The sequence below is a fragment of the Lissotriton helveticus genome, chromosome 8 (genome assembly GCF_964261635.1).
Source record: "Lissotriton helveticus chromosome 8, aLisHel1.1, whole genome shotgun sequence".
Classification (NCBI taxonomy): Eukaryota; Metazoa; Chordata; class Amphibia; order Caudata; family Salamandridae; genus Lissotriton; species Lissotriton helveticus.
This window is the reverse complement of record NC_136069.1, coordinates 365,003,502-365,023,593: the sequence shown is the minus strand read 5'-3', so window position 1 is coordinate 365,023,593 and position 20,092 is coordinate 365,003,502. Positions and strand designations below refer to the sequence as shown.

At 48.1% G+C, this 20,092-nt stretch overlaps 1 protein-coding gene across 2 annotated transcripts in view; it reads right to left on the bottom strand.

Moving 5' to 3' along the window:
- BRCA2 (BRCA2 DNA repair associated) overlaps positions 1-20,092 on the bottom strand; it is a 480,797-nt gene that overhangs the window by 430,344 nt on the left and 30,361 nt on the right. For both annotated transcript variants that reach the window (XM_078657152.1, XM_078657154.1), the window contains exon 3: positions 8,445-8,551. In XM_078657152.1, the coding sequence (XP_078513278.1) occupies positions 8,445-8,511 (67 nt within the window). In that variant the 5' untranslated portion in view covers positions 8,512-8,551. The remainder of the gene's footprint in view (positions 1-8,444; positions 8,552-20,092) is intronic.

Sequence of the window (20,092 nt, the reverse complement as noted above, 5' to 3'; positions counted from 1 at the left end):
CACAATATGAAATACAGTGGATGTGGTGGCGTACAAAATACATTTCACGGAGACTGGTGTAATATGGGAAATATTTCACAGATCCATGTTAAGGTTTCATCGGCATAATTACAGACCCGTACCACTTACTTAGCTTTACCTTTGGCAATTGGTTCTTCAACGTTCTATTCATGGAAGGTAAACAAACGGGTGCATTCTCCTTCCAGCCAATGCCACTGTCAGCTGTACTTTGCAGAAAGCGGCTTTAACAAACTCCCTGCTTTTTCTAATATTCTACATACATATCTGCGTAATTATTTTTCTCTCCTTTTATTGCTGCCAGCCAGTAATTAACGTTGTCTTTATAAACCTGTCCTGGCACAATTTAAATGTCTCAAAAATAAATATGTGTAACACGTTTATATATATATATATATATATATATATATATATATATATATATATATATATATATATATATATATATATATATATATATATATATATATATATATATATATATATATATATATATATATATATATATATATATATATATATATATATATATATATATATATATATATATATATATATATATATATATATATATATATATATATATATATATATATATATATATATATATATATATATATCCATGAATTTATTTTAAAAAGCAAAAATCGGTGCAGGTCAAAGTTGTGATTCATAAAAATGTCCTGGTGTAATAACAGAACTTTACTTTTCTTGTAACGTATATTTCTTTTCAATAAAGTGTTCGAACAAATGACACATAAAGCATTGTAGAAGTTCCAAGCTAAAGGTCTTACAATAGCTTGTATATTCCTTTATTTTCTTGTGCGCTCTTGTATTGTAGACATGCTTGGCAATGCTTTGGGGCAAAGAATATCATATATACAAATACGTGTACATCTCATAAACGTGTAAAACTCGCTACAACTGAGGATAAGCTGTTTTTTGCCCAAAAGAAATGGGAGCCTGCATTTTTCCACAACATCCTTTTTCACCATAAACAATGCAAACCCCAAAGCTAGTGTTCACACGCATGATTGTTGCATAGCACCCCCCCCAACTCCAACCCCACAAAACAGTTATAAAAAAATAGCATTTAAACAAAATAGGTCAAACATTTTATTTACACGTTTTGCAAAACATCTGTTCGCCTGTGAAATATACATTCAAAGAACTGGTTCTGCAAATAACCGTGCTGAAAGGCGGAGCAGCAGAAGTAGATTTCCGTTCTTGACTTAAATTCTATTCTTCCGAGCTCTGGGAGAAACCCCGAATGGAATCTAGGTATCCTGCTAGTTGCAGCGTTTGCGCGATGGCAAAAGAGGAAGTGTGCTAAGTTTTATTGTTTTTATTTTTTATAAAGTAAAGAACATTGGTAGGAAAGTTTGTAGAACTCCCCAAGTCTAGCAACTCGGAACACATACTTTGATTATGTCGTTTTTAGAACAGTCTGCCAAAGAAATCATTTCACAACTTGTAAATGCAGTTTGAGAGTTGAGACTGCAGTTTGAGAGTGCAGTTTGAGAGTTGAGAGTGCAGTTTGAGAGTGCAGAGTGCAGTTTGAGAGTGCAGAGTGCAGTTTGAGAGTGCAGAATCAGAGTGCAGAATCAGAGTGCAGTTTGAGAGTGCAGTTTGAGAGTGCAGTTTGAGAGTGCAGTTTGAGAGTGCAGTTTGAGAGTGCAGTTTGAGAGTGCAGTTTGAGAGTGCAGTTTGAGAGTGCAGTTTGAGAGTGCAGTTTGAGAGTGCAGTTTGAGAGTTCAGTTTGAGAGTTCAGTTTGAGAGTTCAGTTTGAGTGCAGTTTGAGAGTGCAGTTTGAGAGTGCAGTTTGAGTGTGCAGAGTGCAGATTGAGAGTGCAGTTTGAGAGTGCAGATTGCAGATTGAGAGTTGAGAGTGCACGTTGAAAGTGCAGTTTGAGATTTGAGAGTGCAGTTTGAGAGTTGAGAGTGCAGTTTGAGAGTTGAGAGTGCAGTTTGAGAGTTGAGTGCAGTTTCAGATTTGAGAGTGCAGTTTCAGAGTTGAGAGTGCTGACAGTGAGTGCAGAGTGACAGTGAGTGCAGAGTGACAGTGAGTGCAGAGTGACAGTGAGTGCAGAGTGACAGTGAGTGCAGAGTGACAGTGAGTGCAGAGTGACAGTGAGTGCAGAGTGACAGTGAGTGCAGAGTGACAGTGAGTGCAGAGTGAGTGCAGAGTGAGTGCAGAGTGAGTGCAGAGTGAGTGCAGAGTGAGTGCAGAGTGAGTGCAGAGTGAGTGCAGAGTGAGTGCAGAGTGAGTGCAGAGTGACAGTGAGTGCAGAGTGACAGTGAGTGCAGAGTGACAGTGAGTGCAGAGTGACAGTGAGTGCAGAGTGGCAGTGAGTGCAGAGTGGCAGTGAGTGCAGAGTGGCAGTGAGTCCAGAGTGGCAGTGAGTCCAGAGTGGCAGTGAGTGCAGAGTGACAGTGAGTGCAGAGTGACAGTGAGTGCAGAGTGACAGTGAGTGCAGAGTGACAGTGAGTGCAGAGTGACAGTGAGTGCAGAGTGGCAGTGAGTGCAGAGTGGCAGTGAGTGCAGAGTGACAGTGAGTGCAGAGTGACAGTGAGTGCAGAGTGACAGTGAGTGCAGAGTGACAGTGAGTGCAGAGTGACAGTGAGTGCAGAGTGGCAGTGAGGGCAGAGTGGCAGTGAGGGCAGAGTGGCAGTGAGGGCAGAGTGACAGTAAGCGCAGAGTGACAGTAAGTGCAGAGTGACAGCAGAGTGACAGTGAGTGCAGAGTGGCAGTGAGTGCAGAGTGGCAGTGAGTGCAGAGTGACAGCAGAGTGACAGTGAGTGCAGAGTGACAGCAGAGTGACAGTGAGTGCAGAGTGACAGTGAGTGCAGAGTGACAGTGAGTGCAGAGTGGCAGTGAGTGCAGAGTGGCAGTGAGTGCAGAGTGGCAGTGAGTGCAGAGTGACAGTGAGTGCAGAGTGACAGTGAGTGCAGAGTGGCAGTGAGTGCAGAGTGGCAGTGAGTGCAGAGTGGCAGTGAGTGCAGAGTGGCAGTGAGTGCAGAGTGACAGTAGAGTGCAGAGTGACTGTAGAGTGCAGAGTGACTGTAGAGTGCAGAGTGACTGTAGAGTGCAGAGTGACTGTAGAGTGCAGAGTGACTGTAGAGTGCAGAGTGACAGTGAGTGCAGAGTGACAGTGAGTGCAGAGTGACAGTGAGTGCAGAGTGACAGTGAGTGCAGAGTGACAGTGAGTGCAGAGTGACAGTGAGTGCAGAGTGACAGTGAGTGCAGAGTGACAGTGAGTGCAGAGTGACAGTGAGTGCAGAGTGACAGTGAGTGCAGAGTGACAGTGAGTGCAGAGTGACAGCAGAGTGAGTGCAGAGTGAGTGCAGAGTGACAGTGAGTGCAGAGTGACAGTGAGTGCAGAGTGACAGTGAGTGCAGAGTGACAGTGAGTGCAGAGTGACAGTGAGTGCAGAGTGACAGTGAGTGCAGAGTGACAGTGAGTGCAGAGTGGCAGTGAGGGCAGAGTGGCAGTGAGGGCAGAGTGGCAGTGAGGGCAGAGTGACAGTAAGCGCAGAGTGACAGTAAGTGCAGAGTGACAGCAGAGTGACAGTGAGTGCAGAGTGGCAGTGAGTGCAGAGTGGCAGTGAGTGCAGAGTGACAGCAGAGTGACAGTGAGTGCAGAGTGACAGCAGAGTGACAGTGAGTGCAGAGTGACAGTGAGTGCAGAGTGACAGTGAGTGCAGAGTGGCAGTGAGTGCAGAGTGGCAGTGAGTGCAGAGTGACAGTGAGTGCAGAGTGACAGTGAGTGCAGAGTGACAGTGAGTGCAGAGTGACAGTGAGTGCAGAGTGACAGTGAGTGCAGAGTGGCAGTGAGTGCAGAGTGGCAGTGAGTGCAGAGTGACAGTAGAGTGCAGAGTGACAGTAGAGTGCAGAGTGACAGTAGAGTGCAGAGTGACAGTAGAGTGCAGAGTGACTGTAGAGTGCAGAGTGACTGTAGAGTGCAGAGTGACAGTAGAGTGCAGAGTGACTGTAGAGTGCAGAGTGACTGTAGAGTGCAGAGTGACTGTAGAGTGCAGAGTGACAGTGAGTGCAGAGTGACAGTGAGTGCAGAGTGACAGTGAGTGCAGAGTGACAGTGAGTGCAGAGTGACAGTGAGTGCAGAGTGACAGTGAGTGCAGAGTGACAGCAGAGTGAGTGCAGAGTGAGTGCAGAGTGACAGTGAGTGCAGAGTGACAGTGAGTGCAGAGTGACAGTGAGTGCAGAGTGACAGTGAGTGCAGAGTGACAGTGAGTGCAGAGTGACAGTGAGTGCAGAGTGACAGTGAGTGCAGAGTGACAGTGAGTGCAGAGTGACAGTGAGTGCAGAGTGACAGTGAGTGCAGAGTGACTGCAGAGACAGTGTGTCAGGGTGCACATTGTGTGAGTGTGCAGAATGAGTGTGCAGGGTAAACAGTGTGTGACTATGCAGGGTGACATTGGGAGTGTGCGGGTGAGCAGTGTGTGAATGTGTAGGGGCAGTGTGTGAGTGTGCAGAAAACACCACACACACACACACATACACCACACACACATAACGCACACACAAACCACACACCTCAGTCTCTCAACACCACACACTTGTCACCACTCAACACAACACACTCACCACCACACTCACTCCCCAGGCTCACCCCCACAGACTCACCACCACACACTCACCAGCACACAGAAAACAACACACACAACAACACACCCCCAGCCGTCAATGAATGCTTTCACCATGCACAAACACCAACAACCATCATCCATCTGTGCACGCTTTTACCAAGCACACACCCACCAGCCGTCAGTGCACCCTTCCACCAGGCACACACACCTCCAGCCGGCAGTGCACTTTTCCACCAAGCAATCGCAGTATGGTACACTTTACTTTTAAACATATTCATATAAAGCACAGCATGCCACCATTGGTAAAATTACAATTCAACCAAGATACTTCCACTACACACCACATGCACACACTCCATAACACATGGCAAAAAGACATTGGCATTTACAATGCCATTAGCTCAAACTCAAATAAATCCGAGCCCGATTGCATTTCTAATGCTTGTTTTAATATATGTTCATTCCTGCGCACTCTTTCATTTTTGCTTTTCCTCCGCTCGTGTATCAGCAAGGCACCCACTTCACGGACGCCGCGCTTCATGTTTTGAACGGTATTTATATTACTGCAGCCTTTTCGTTCCCTTCCGTCGCTGCCTAGTTATGTTTTGGGATTTCCCCCTCCCTCCTCGCCGTTAGGAGCCCTCCACCCACCCTTCTCAGTACATGGCGGAGACCTCTCACTCCGGATCCCCCCCCCACATCACCAGCACCCACCTGTTGACTGCCTCGGTTTATTTCGGCGTAGGCATATGCAGATCCGTTAAGCCTTTCCCCCTCTGCCGATACTTTTAACAATGTGCACTTACCCTGCACCACGCTTGCTGAGGTTTTCAGACCCCCAGACGTTCGATAGCCTCAGCGGTAAGATTAATGCAATTTAGTTTCAGTTTTGGAGAGGAGGTAGGTGTGTGCTTTCAGAGTTGGCACAGGAACGCATCTTTCCAAGTGTCTTGAATTACATTTTCACTGCAATTTTTTGTTGCCGAGATGACGGTGAAGGCGATTTCTACTTATTTATTGCGAAAACCAAAATTCTGTGTTTGTTACATCCTTACTCTATCTCTCCAGGTCACCTTTTGCATGTTCACTCCATGCGTCTGGTGGTGTTTAAGGGCCACACACGCATAGCATTATATCTGAACCTTGTGATAAAGTTCAGCGGATGTTACTTAGCAATTCATTGTTCTAATCATTGCAAGAGCGAAAAACAACATTTGAAATGCTAAATATCAAGGGTGTGTTTTGATTGGCTGCACCAGCGCTACCAATCTCATCATCACCTTTAATTTCCTGATTTCAGACCGAGTTTTGAAAAATGGTATTTGACTGGATTAATTGCTTCTTGCATTAGCAGAGTCTTGATGATGGCTTGTAATTCCATGTTTACTAAGGAAGGCTTCATTGATTGGATGGCTGGGATGGGTGAAAACACAGTTGGGTAGCAGCAGAGCCACGCACCCAGGAGTTGTTCGGACGGACGTCTTGACGGTTTGCAATATGCTAGCCTTATTATGCCTGCAGTAACTCCAAGGGCTTCCAGTGCAATACAGTGGAGAAAATTATAAAAGCCTAAGGTTTCTATATGGAAAATTCCTATGTGAACAGTTCACCTTTGGATATAATTTGACGACCTTGTAAGCCCTGATGAAGTTCCCCTTGAGGGAATGAAACTTGTTGGCTGAGTCTTGTTTACTCACATGAAAAAAAGAAATTTGAAATAAAGGATTTTTTGACACTACTTTCAGTCTACTGGACGTCTTTGCTTGGAGCACCCCACTTGTAGTAAGTGACCTGGAGCACAGAGGCGTCACTCAACGGCCGGCGCTGGGGAGTATTGTACAGGATCAGGATTTGATGGAACTAGCGTGAGGCGCAGAGCTAGAAGTCTGCCGTTACTGGTTTTAAGGAATTAATAAAGGAAGAAGAATACGAACCAAATATCTGTCATCTGAATTTTCTTGTGCATGATATACTGAATAAAACTGTGCTGAACTACCAAAAATACAAAAAAAGGGTGCTGAACCGTTATATTGTGATAATAGAGTGAGACAGTGAAAGACCTCCTATTAACCGCAGGTAATGTGTTACAAATAAGAGTTGAAGACCAGCTTTTGAGCAGCCCGATAATGATGGTAATGCTTCTGTAGCAAGGAGAGGCTGTCGTCCCCACGGAATAGAGGTTCCGGACCCCTCTTGGGGGCTCATGCAAAACCACCCCTCTTTTCTTGTTTCAAAAGAGGGATCAGTCGGACGAGGAAATGCAGTTTCATCCCCCGGAGGTAAATGAAGAACCATATCGCTTTAACTAAGATGACCAGGAGGAATGGGCGTGGCCTGGATCGAGCACGGAAGTGTCAAATACGGAAGGAGGAGACGAGGAGGGGTGCTTGTTCACCGGAGGCGTAGGAGCGGAGAGGAGAGCGGAGTCTGGAGCGGAGAGGAGAGCGGAGTCAGGAGCGGAGAGAAGAGCGGAGTCTGGAGCGGAGTCAGGAGCGGAGAGGAGAGCGGAGCCAGGAGCGGAGAGAGAGAGAGTAGCCGACCCGTCGATGGCGGGGACGCCAGGAGGCCACCGTCAACACGAGCCGCCCTGCCATACGCCAGGAGGTTTATGGCTTGAGCAGGTACGGGGTCGGATAGCAGCTTGGGTGGGGAAAGAGGGATGGAGTCACGTGACCTGGTTGCCTTATTCCCGGTCTTCGTAACTCCCCGTGCACTTCTCCCCCCCCCTTTTTGTCCGCCACTACGAGCCTGAAAGTTTGACACACCGGGCGCTTCCTCACTCCCTTTTCCCTGTCCCTAGAGTATCAGTATTCATACACCCTGACGATTGCCTTCTGAGTCCTTTTCCCCTACACGTCGAGAACCATTGACGGCATCACGGACCCCACCGCCCCCACGCCCCACTACACAGGAGGAGTTCGGAACCCCGACGGAGGACCGAGATGGGAGAGAAGAGCCCCCGCCGGAGTGACCGGAGCAGATCTCCCCGGCGGAGCCGGATTCCACGGCGAACTTGCACAGACTATCTGTTTTCAGTAATAAAGACCCCAGTCACCAAAACACGTCTCTTGCCCTTTTCTCCCGCCCGCGCTACAGCTTCCAAATAGGAGAGGTTCACACGGCATGTTTCTGAAGACGGATCACATGGGACAAAGCAGTAAGATAGATCCAATCTGGGACACATAATTTATTTTCAAAACCAGCTATGTTCCATGAAGTGAAAAGCTAATCTCCTTTGTAACCTTCCTTGTCTTCCTAGTGGGACCAATCCACGAACCCTTCTTGTCATGGTTATTTAGTCAGCTCTCACAATTGGGAAGACAGACTTAGTCTGTAGTCAATGTAGGACCTTATTCCTCATTTGTTCAGAGGAATAAATGGTACACTGGTTCATTTTTCATGATTGCCACATAAGGGCAACATGTTTGTTTTGTTTTTGGCAGAGGACCGGACATTTACTACACGAGAAGAAAGAAAATGGCGTTGATCGGCATTCTAGTTTTTCAATAGAAACCTTCATACTCTATTCAAACACAATGAAATGTACACATTTGAAAATTAGGTGTTTAGATTTTCTATTATATGGGACAAAGAACTAGACTTCCCCAAATGCTGTAGCTTATTGCTGCTCACTAGCCAGCATGTTCGTCTCCGTTATATTTCCAATAAAGAACCCGATAGAACACATCAATACAGGTCATTGTTTTATAAAGTAGCACACTAACCAAGAAGCGACTTGGACATCGAAGTGTTGATCTTAATTCCTTTAGCAGACGCAATATTCGCCAACAATGCAAAAACACAGTAATTGCAAAATACCTGTATTTCTGCAGCGAGTTCGAAAAAGTTCAAAGAACGTTGGTCTCTGCGCTGGTTGGATGGCCATTTTGCTATCAACATCACGGTTGGCAGTGCACTTTGAAACCCTATAAAATGTCAAAATAAGCAGGATTAGAAACCCAACTTTCGCCGAACCCAGATCACACATTACGAGCCACAGATCTAATTTTTGGTTGAGTTCACACTGCATATGAAGTGAATCGAATACAAATCTAAAGAAACTGAGGGCATTTACCTCTTGTCACACACAGACCACCACCAACAAATAAACAGTAAGAACCTAGATCAAATCATAGTAAAACGAAAAAGTAGAAACTATATGGGAAGAACTATAAATTCAGCATTAACAGCAAGGAAAAAAACATGCTTAAAGAAAATGACTCTAGCATACTGGTACACAGGGTCAATATTTGTCAGTTTCATTCCTTTGAACTGAAAAAGCCCAACTTCCAGCAGGGGGTTTGGGAGGGGGGAGAGAAAAGGGGTGTAATCGGGTCACGGTGGTGGCAGAGGTTACCAATAAACCTCTCTTAACGGCTTTCTTTACACAAAATATGTTGAAAATGTGTCCTAGAATCCCACAAATCTATGGACATCGTCAACGGTTTATGAATTCAAAAGGAATTCCTTGACTGAGAAAGAAATAATAGAAGGGGCAGATGTGGCATCTTGGTTCTGCATGTCTTGTATTCAGTACAGAATTGAGGCTTGATAATAATCTCTGTATGTTTTACAGAACACCTTGGAACTTTCAAACCTTGACATTCTGAAAAATGGAATACATTTGTCTCCCAGTCAATATCTAAATCAAACATTGTTAAAGTGTGAATCACAGATTAAGCTACAGTTGTGTCCCAGGCAGCTTTAGTACAAAGTAATATATCCTTTACCTGAAGTATAGCAATTGGTTCTCTTTCTATAATTTAGGCAAATGTTTTATAACGTGGGTCCTCAACATTTCTGTACCATGAGAATGGGACCATATTACAAATAGGTTTCAGAAACCCCAGCTTGGACTATGCTAAATTCTCTGTCAACTTGAATGGACAGGTAATCTAAGAACCAAATAGAAACAGTCAAGGAAAAGCAGAAAAGCAAACATCAAAATATCAGCCACAGTATCAAACCTAACATGCACTAGGTCTGAATTGGAAACAATCGTATGGATCTGTATGTTCCTTTTCATATCAGGGGATTACACGTCTTTAAGTCAGTGTTACAGTTGGCTGGCCTTTGCAAGGGAAAAATCCTCCAGCAGAGAAAGCATGGAGCTGTACCCAACAACGTCCTCTCAAAATAGACAACTGTTGCAGTAAGATTCTGCTGACGCTAAGGAGGTCATACAAGTCCCAAAAATGTTTTTAGTCCCAAGTATTCTGAATTTCCAGAGCTGTTCCTCTAGGTCTAATCTAAGGCTCCCAGGACATCACTCTGGTCAGGTCTCAATCCAGCAGAGGCCACCAGTAGGGTCCAGTTCAGTTTCATCTGCTACTGGCCAGCCAAGCAAGTCTGGAAAATGGCCTCTTGTAGCTTGCTGTGTCCCTTTAGCCACTAAAAAGGTCAGTCAACTGACCCTTGTAGTCCATTTCTTAGTCATTGGTGCACATGGGAGCAGGCCAGCTCTTCAGGTCTTCACACGGCTCTCAAACACCAGGTATGAGAACAGTGAACTTCTGTTCTTTCACATGTCCAAAAATTGTTAGGGTGAGCTGAGGCTGATGAATCAACTTTGTGGATTTCATTAGTCAGTGGGTGGACATGACGCCTGGACACTTTCTAACCCAGGTGTCTCCAACCAGTCGATCGTGAGCTACCAGTAGCCAATAGACACCTTCGGAGTAGCTCACAGCCTTGAGTTAATTTTTAAATAAGCACAGAGTCACATTTTCTTTTTAAAGTTTAGGGAAGACTGTGTTTATTTGATAATATTATCTTCAGGCTGCAGATAACAGGGCCTGATACTGAGCAGTGCTGGAGTCAGATTTATTTAATTGTAAAGTTTTTTTTTTTTTATTAGTTTCAAAATTACATGTCAAATACATTTTACCAAGCCATGTGCAACAATTAGTGATTCCAGCCAGTACATAACGTCTGAAAAATCAAAAGAACACATCAACACCCATCCCCTCTCCTCCAGCCCGAGCTTCACTTCTGCAGTTAGAATTAAGCATGGGCGGATTTTGCGAATTGGCAATCCGCGAACTTGCGTATTTACGGATTCGCAATCCGCAAAATCCGCGAACTCTTGCGGATTTTTTTTTGTGTTCGCAAGGATTTCTGCCAGTTCGCGAGGGTTCTGTACCAGTTCGCAATTGCGAACTTACTTGTCGGCTCGCAACGGCCGCAACTATGTTGTTTCTACATCTGGTTCATCACAGGTTCACAGCACCCTCTGTTTCACCACTGCCACCCTCTGGTACACCCATGCCACCCTCTGGTACATCACTGCCACCCTCTGGTTGGTTTATCACTGACTGTAGATTATGGGGGTGAAAAAAGCAAGCACACCTGCCCTGCTTCAACTGACATGAATTAATTTGGGGTTGATTAATGTGTCACTGAATTTAAACTTCCAGTCTGGCTGGCACCTGCTTCCTTATCTGTAATTTGCTTTCTGTTGCAGTGCAATTTTTTTTCACAGGACCTTTGTGGCCTATAGTTGCAAGTAGGCAACTAAACTCTGAAGGGGCCCCTCAGGAAGCACTACAGGGAATGGTTACTAATGATAAGATTGAACTTTTGCACCTGCTGAGTGCTCTCAGTTTTGTCTGTAATTGCTTTTTGTTGCAGTGTAATTTTTTTAACAGGACCTTTGTTGTATACTTGTAGCTATTCTCTGAGCCTGCTGTGAGGGTCAGAGCAGGGTCATAGAATAGTTGCAAGTAGGCAAATGAACTCTGAAGGGGCCCCTCAGGAAGCACTACAGGGAATGGTTACTAATGATAAGATTGAACTTTTGCACCTGCTGAGTGCTTTCAGTATTGCAAAAATCCAAATATCCAGCAGCATCCACAAAAAGTAATCCTTCCAGGTCAAGATCCAAATCAAAGTGACCAGCACCTGAAGAAAGCACTGGGAGGAGCCTGGTGGACAGGAACAGGAAGTTGGAGACTGTGGGGCACTTCCTTCCTCCCACCCCCACCCCCCAAAATGGACTCCTTGCAAAGAAAAAGTGCAGGCAAATGTCAACCTGAGGAGTTATTCTGATAAAAATCATAATTTTCACGGTTTATGCTGCCTGCTGGTGGATTTCTTGTGTGAAATTGCAAATTTTGCAATCTCGCAATTGCAAGATTGTCGCTGCCCGCCGCATCTACGTGTTCGCAAGTGTTTACTCCCGCGAAATTGTATAGTATACTAGTTGGCAAGTGCGACCAAGCAAAAAATCCGCTTCGCACGGATTTTACGAATTTTCGGCAAGTTCGCGGATTGCGAATTTACCGAAAATCCACAAAATCCGCGAGCGGAACGGATTTTACGCCCATGCTTAGTTAGAATACACAGTGGTATCACCAGTTTTATCCAATCATGAGGCGCAATGTCCGATCAGTGAGGTACCTTCCGCTGTAGTACATGAGTGCAAGGAGCTAACCCCACATCCCTTAACCTTTAGCAAGTCAGACATTGTGAGCACTAGAAGTATCTTCCTCTTGTTCGCAGCGGGCCAACAGATTCCCGCACAGGGGCCCAGATATCTTTAGGCCGGGACCTCTTTGGAAGTTCTTCTTCGTAGAGCGTCAGTTGTTCATGACAGTAAACCATGTCAGACAGCCATTTAGTAGTCTTAGGATACCGTTTCCCATCCCACGTGAAAAGCATTTCATTTTAAAGTTAAGAGAAGACTGTGCTTTTTAATATTATTATCATTAGATAGCGCGGTCTGATACTGAGCAGTGCTGGAGTCAGATTTATGACCAGGGAACAGAGGTGAAGAACTTAAGCGCTGAGGAATTTAAATCTTAAATAAAAGTCATTGACAAATCAATATAGGGGCATGAGAAGAAATTAGGTTTCTGAATGCTTTTAAATGGGAGAAAATTGAAATGAAGTATTAATTTGATGATTAAGTTAAATCTTTATTTTAATTTGATCCCATTTCAAACTGTTGAATTTACAAACAGCAGGCATCTTCCTCCCAGTGGCCAGTAGACACTGTGGCATTTTTATAACGGAAAGATACTGTCATTTTTTTCAAATGGGAGAAATTTAAAGTGGATGCAACTATTTCTACGAAACGTTGAGTCAATGTTTTTCTCCACAATAAATGAAGCCAATTACATCTTAACATTTTATGTAGCAAGTTTCTTGACTTTATATTCTTCCTATTTAAATAAATGGTTGTATTTTTCTGACCATGTCTACAGACCACTGTGAGCAAAATGTCTGCTGTTTGTAAATGTGACACTTTGAAAGGTATGTCCTGTGTCTCAGGTACATACGACACAGGCTTTCATTCACCCATACACATATATACCATTCATATGCTCATATGTTCATGCATCCACAAAGACCACATTCTCACTGACACCCATGGCAATCCTGTCTTAGTGCCCTTGGACAAAGTATTTTGTTCAAACCATAGTCTTTGGCTCTATGAACATTTGGATTAAATTCAATGAATGGGTGTGGGGGTGTCCGGCAACATTGCACAAATGGTTTTGCCTTCATGAGCTCACAATGATTTTCACTGATCAGAAGTAGCTCTCACTACAGAAAAAGTTGGAGATCCCTGTTTGCAGCACATCCTGTTTGCCTTTCTGCAAACTATCCCACTGCACACTAATCTGAGGCAAGTACAAGATGACATCATCTTTCTGCTTCTGAAGGCAGCTTGTGGGTCAGCCAGAGGTGCATTTAGGGAAATCAATAGTCCCCTATCCTTCTCAGCTTCACAAAACTAGTTCTGGGGCCAGTTCACTCTCCAGCTGGCCGGGTGCCAAATCGGCTACAGAGCGACTACGGAACAAAAGGGTTCTTTATCCAAAGTTTCCCTTGACTTTTAACTATAGATGGGCAGGCCTCATCCTTTTCAAGCTTATGAAGTTCCTGGACAATTCTCAGCTGTGCTTCCTGAGCTGATATCTGTTACATACCTCACACCCAGGTCTTCTTGGGAAAAGCCTAAAACGTTGTTTCTGATATGGGGCAGTTTTCACACCTTATTAAGGGGGTCACTGGCAGGACCATCCACCAGCAGACCAATGCTAATCAGCAAGAGGCAGGTAAAGTATAACTTATTTAACATGCTTTTTCCTTAATATTTATAAAAATTCTAACTTCACCAATGAGTTTGATTTTTAACATACATAGTAGTTTAATCAACTCTGTAGCTTATCCCAATCCAAAGATAGCAGTCTTGTGATTCTATTGTGAACTTTAATTTTTCTTTATAGGACATAGCCCTTCACCGTGAGAACAGCTTTGGGGGGCTGGTCACTATAAGTTCATGCTGACAAATTCTTGAATGTACCACTTTCAAGTACTATGTGACATACCTTATGGGCTGCAAGGCCAACTGATATGTGACTGATTTAAAATTTAAAGGTAAGGTTCTTTCCTAGGGGTCAGTCCACACAAGCAGGCCTAAAGCCATGCTTCCTTTGTCAGCCTAGTGGAAGCCACAAAATGTGCTGCAGTCCACAGGCAACTTTACTTTTCCAAACTATTAGTGTATGTTTGCACCATATAGTATGGCCTTGCAGCGAAGCTAAATATGCCTATAAGGAGATAGCCAATTTTACAATTTTTTAGTAGTCAAAGCACATACACTATGACTGGACAGAAGTGCCCACATGTGCAGAGTTCAAAATCAAGCAACATCAGTCCAGAGAAAATAGGGTAAACCACTCAAAAACAGGGTCTTTCTCACACTTACTACTAACTCATTAACTTTACCAAGTGCCCCCTTATAATTTACCCCTTGCCATTAGCTCCTTACAACTACCTTTTACCCTTATCCTTTATTCCCTTACCCATAACCCTTCATCCCATACCCTTGGCCTCGCACTTACTCTTACCCCTTACCCTTAACTTTTCACCCTTTTATCATTTACCTCTTACTTTTAACCACTCACAGTAGCCCCCCAAAGAAACTAGCACAGTGGAACCAACGACAAACCCAATATTAACCACCAACGGAGCCGCACCGGATTCACCAATTCAAGAACCGGCGAGGAGTCCTCAGAGTCAAAGAACACAAACAATTGCCCTGGCAGCGACAGCAGATGGCAGTGATCCCGTAATAAGCATAGGGGTCACCCCTGCCAGGTCAAGTAATACTGGGCACGAGACAGCAGCAGGAAAATCTCGGCCTTTAACGGCTCTCCCCCTTTCTGGGAATGAAAACACAACGCTAAAATTAAGTTTTACTAAAACTATCTGTAATGATACAGTTACCCGGATCCGTCATACATTACAATCAAAACGGGTCCCCCTCCAACCACCACAGCAGTCACATAAAAACAGATCAGATAGGGGGCGTGGCCAAGACGGCGAATATGGCGGACGTAGCCTAAGTGAGCTCCGTCCCGCCATCCGCATATCCTGCCTGCATCCTACGTCGCCCCGACCGAACTGCGCCCAAAACCAGGTGGCAGACAGCGGATCGAACGGCGACGCCTCGGCGGTGACTCTGGTGTCCCGGCGGTCTGCGGCTGGGGAGATACAGCCGCCGGGAGCCCTGACGGCGAAGGGGCCTTCCTCCACGCCACAGCCGGGACCTCGATTTTGGGTTGGTCCGCCCGGAAGTGTGTGGCAGCCGGGGCGCGCCGGCGGAAGGTGCCGCTCCGGCGAAAGTGAAGTGGCGGAGAAGCGGCCGGGATCGATCTAGCCCCGCTACCGCCTGAACGCTTGGTGCAGTGGCGGCAACGCCGGCTGGGGGAAGACGGAGTCGGCGCCCGTTCTCCAGCGGAGGTGGGGTAAGGAGAGGCGGCTGGGCGTGAGGCCTAGTGGGGGAGGGGACGCTCTGGGACTGTGCCTGGCCTCACTCGGCGGCGATATCGAGCCGCGGGGCTCTGAGACACTGGAACGCTAGGGGGGCGGCCGCCATACCGACCCCCTACTTGTCCCCCCCCCACCCCCCTCCATATTCGGACTGTGACCCTGCTGGACTCTTCCGGGGGGCCGGACAGCTGATGTGCTCCTGCTCGGTGGCCACCTCGGGCCGTGGTGAGGGGGAGTGAACTGGACGGACCCCCACAGTCTGCTGACACGGTCCTAGGCCTACAGGCGGCCCCCCCACATTGCATTGACATTGCAGCTGAGAGGCGTGGCGCGGGTGCTGGGTTGATTGCTGCGGGCCCCGCAGCGGAGTGAGTGGCCCCGTTACCGCGTGGCTCGGCTGTATAGACCGGGCACTACCCCCTGCCACTGCACACATAGCGCCTTGCGGGAGTTCCACGGGGGTGCGCTTCATATCCAGAGATCCACGGCGGTCCGGGAGACGCTCATCATTAGAGAACGTGCACATTGTGAGGAGTACATTGGACTGCTGGTCCCTCGTGGTCGAGATCATCCCTCTGTCCGAGACATGACGAGAGGGGGCAACAGCGGCAATGCTTCTAAGCAGGGCCCGATGGACAAGTTTGCAGGACCCAGTGGGAGTGCGGGGGCGTCTGGTGGTCCCCAGAGCACGGGGCCTGACAACGCGGCGTTGATGGCGGCGATCACGCAGTCGAGGGACATGCTGGATGCAAAGATCGGAGCGGTCGGAGCCGACGTGACCTTGCTCCGACAGGACCTACGCAACGCGGTGGCACGTATCACCGAAACGGAATCCAGGATCACGGAAGTCGAGGACGATGTGGTCACTCTCAAGAAGAAAGTCGCCGCAATGGAGGGGATTCAGAAGGGACTTGCGCTGCGGGTGGAAGATGCGGAAGGGAGGGCCAGGAGGAACAACCTGCGCTTCGTGGGCTTCCCGGAGAACTGTGAAAAAGGGAACATGGGGGCCTTCCTGACCCAATGGCTTGAGGGATGGCTCCCCCCGGACACCCTGTCGCGCTGCTTTGTGGTAAAGCGGGCGCATCGAGCACTCCTTCCTAAACCACCTACTGGAGCTCGCCCCCGCTCAGTGATTGCCAAATTGCTCAACTACCACGACAGGGACGCTATCCTGCGACAAGCCCGCGCCCAGGACCCTCTAATGTTTGAGAACCACAAAATCCTTGTGTTCCCGGATTACACAAAATTGGTCCAGCAGCAGCGACAGTCGTTCACTGCAGCAAAGGCACGTCTGCGTGAGCTCAAAATTCCTTATGCTTTTACTCTTCCCGGCTCGCCTGCGTGTGGTCTTCCAGTCCCGCACCCAGTTCTTCAATTCCCCGGAGGAAGTTTTTGAATGGACCGACGAGACAGTGCGAGTCAAGGTGAATACCCCCCCTAGGCGGAACTCGGATTCGTCGACCACCGGGAGACCTCCAAAGCCGCCCAGAAGGTCACGTAGCAGGAGTAACTGGAGGTCGCGCTCCCAGAAGCGCCCGCCTCCCCGCGACGAGACGGCCGAGGCACCGGAGGAGACGGACTCTTCCCCGTCGAAATCCTGACATCCTTACTTTCACGCTGACTCTGGCAACGGATATACTGGGCTGTTGAGGTACCTGGCTGGGTGGAATAGGCCTGGCGCTGCTCTTGGACATGCCACTCATTGATGGACTACATAATTCCTTACTCATGGGTGGGCAGCGGGTCGGGTGACGCTTACCCGAGGGCGGGCCTACTCCCGGAGTTCGTTCCCACGTGTTGGGTGGGAAGTTGTTAGATACTTAGTGGGTAGTTGGGTGGGATCCATTGGTGTAGTGGGTCTTAGACCTCCCGTTGGAGGTTTGTGATTGCCTGCACCGCGACAGGTATTTCAATGTTTCTGAGGTACGGGGTTGGAGGGGGGGTCGTTGGTACAGATTGAGGCGGGGGAGGGGGTGTAGGGGGGGGGGAGACCGGGGTTTGGGGGGCTCGGGAATCATGGGGGGGGAGTTGGATCTAGCTCTAGCACGGTGTTTACGAGAACTTGGGGACAACTGCATGTGCACGTGTGGTCTTGGTGGCCCGATACTCTCAAGGTTTGGGTGATTGATGGCGGCTGATGAACAGGGTGCGAGCCTTACGCATGCTACGATACGTATATTGAGCTGGAATGTGAGAGGGATGCTTGACAAAATCAAACGGAGTGCGGTTCTGCGATTGGGGAAGACTGAAAAAGCGGATGTTTTGTTACTCCAAGAGACGCACCTCATGGGCACAAAGGTTCTTAGTCTGCGGAGGTATGGGTATGACCAAGTGTTTCATGCTGGGTTCACGAGAGGGTCCAGGGGAGTTGCAATCTTGATTCATCGCAGGGTCCCGTACACACACGACACACAGTGGCTGGATGTGCATGGACGGTACGCGTTTGTCAAGTGGAAGCTGGGGAGTGAGCCTGTGGTCTTTGGCAGTGTGTATGCTCCACCCCCACTACAAGACGCTCTGATTGAACGACTGTTCGATATCTGGACTGACATCCCGCTTGTGTTGACGATTGTGGGAGGAGACTGGAATGACGTGATGGACGGGAGGCTTGATCGCTGTAGACCCGGCGGAGGCCGGTTATTAGATACTACTACACGACTGAGTAGGATGGTGCAAGGGATGGGATGGATTGACACTTGGCGGCATTATCATGCATGTACCCGCGAATATACCTTTGTGTCCGCGGTCCACAAATCCTTCTCTCGTCTGGACTACCTGTTTGTCCCACAGCCCTGGATAGGGAGAGTTGTTTCTACCTCCATACTTCCTAGGGGCCTATCTGACCACTCCCCGATTGCATTGACGTTGAGTCTAGGTGTGCGGCGACAGCCGTTTCGCTGGCGACTATCCACGTGGCATTTGCAGCGCGATGACTACCAATCGCGCATGAGGGAGGCAATAGCGCATTACTGGATAGAGAATGAGGACCCGAGTATGGATGCCATGACCTTGTGGGAGGCCCTGAAACCTGTGCTCCGGGGCGTGGACATAGCGTGGTGCGCCGCGAATCGTAAGGCCCGCACGTTGGCCCTGGCAGACGCGGCTGCCCAGGTACGTACCCAAGAGGCGACCTGTCTGACAGGGGAGAGCGAAGACGCGGTGACTGTGTTGCTGCACCTCCAGCGCTCTTACACCTCCTTATTGCTAGATGAAGCCAGACAGAACTGGCTAGCTACGCAGAGTCGCATTTATCAATGGGGGGACAAATCCAGCACGATGCTTTATAGGCTGTGTCAGGATACCTATCAAGCCCAGCCCTTGCCGGGACTCTGTGATGCCGCCGGAAATCCTATATCAGCTCCCGAGATCCTGGCCCAAACCTTTGCCCAATATTACGAGACGCAATATGCCCCCCAGGACTCCCTCCCGGCGGAGGAGATCGATAGATTCCTTGCGGACCTTCCGCCCCGGGCGCTCTCGGACGAGGTTAGGGATCAACTGGACCTCCCGCTGTCTGCTGAGGAGCTGGGAACAGCTCTAGGCGGACTAAACACGGGCAGGGCCCCTGGGCCCAATGGGTTCCCCTGTGAATTCATGAAGTTGTTCCATCTCCAATTGGGGCTGCGCTATAAGAAAGCCCTGGAAGTGGCCAGGGACCGTGGCAGACTGCCGGCGGACTGGCGACATGCCGAGATCGTGGTTTTTTGCAAGCCAGGGAGGCCCCAAGATAGTCCCGAATCTTATCGTCCGATATCATTGCTGAACTTCGAGGCGAAAATTCTGGCAAAGGCTCTGGTGAATCGCCTACTCCCATATATTACGGACTTGATTCATGCGGACCAGGCGGGCTTCATGCCCCACAGAGCGACAAGACATAATATACGCCGCGCGCATTTAGTGGTAGAAGCGGTACGGGCGGCGGGCATCCCTGCGGCCCTCTTACTGGCGGACATTGACCGCGCCTTTGACTCCTTGAGCTGGCCATATCTTCGAGCGCTCCTCCTCCGGCTTAATCTGGGCCCGCGCTTTTTGTCGTACATTCACTTGCTGTATATGGACCCGACGGCAGCGGTCAGGGTTGCAGGGGCGGTCTCCAGTTCATTCCCCATTGGTCGGGGCACCCGACAGGGATGCCCCCTCTCACCTTACCTGTTCGCCTTGGCTATGGAGCCGCTTGCGGCTTGGGTGCGGATGGACGCTCAATTGCACGGAGTGGAATGGGTGGGAGGCCCATCCGATAGGATTGCACTCTATGCTGATGATGTGCTCTTTTTCCTCACAGACCTCAATAAATCGGGACCGAGGGTCCTGGACATAATGCGCATTTTCGGGGAGGTGTCTGGTCTTAGGATCAATGAACGGAAGTCGAAATTGTGGGTCCTGGGTGACCGGGGGACCCTGGGCCCTTGGGCCTCGGACTTGCAAGAAGCGGTGGGAGGCCTTAAATATTTAGGTGTCTTCTTGACGGACGTTCCGGGAGTGTCATGGTCCCGTAACATAGTGCCAGTCTGGGACAGAATACGCTCAGATATGCAGACGTGGTCCAGGATGCCCCTGAACGTCTATGGCCGCTCGGCCATCTTCAAGATGGTAGCCCTACCCCGTATTCTCTACCAATTGCAAAACCACCCGTATCCAGTTTCGGCGCACTGGTTTCGGCAGGTGAACTCTGCCTTGGGTCGATT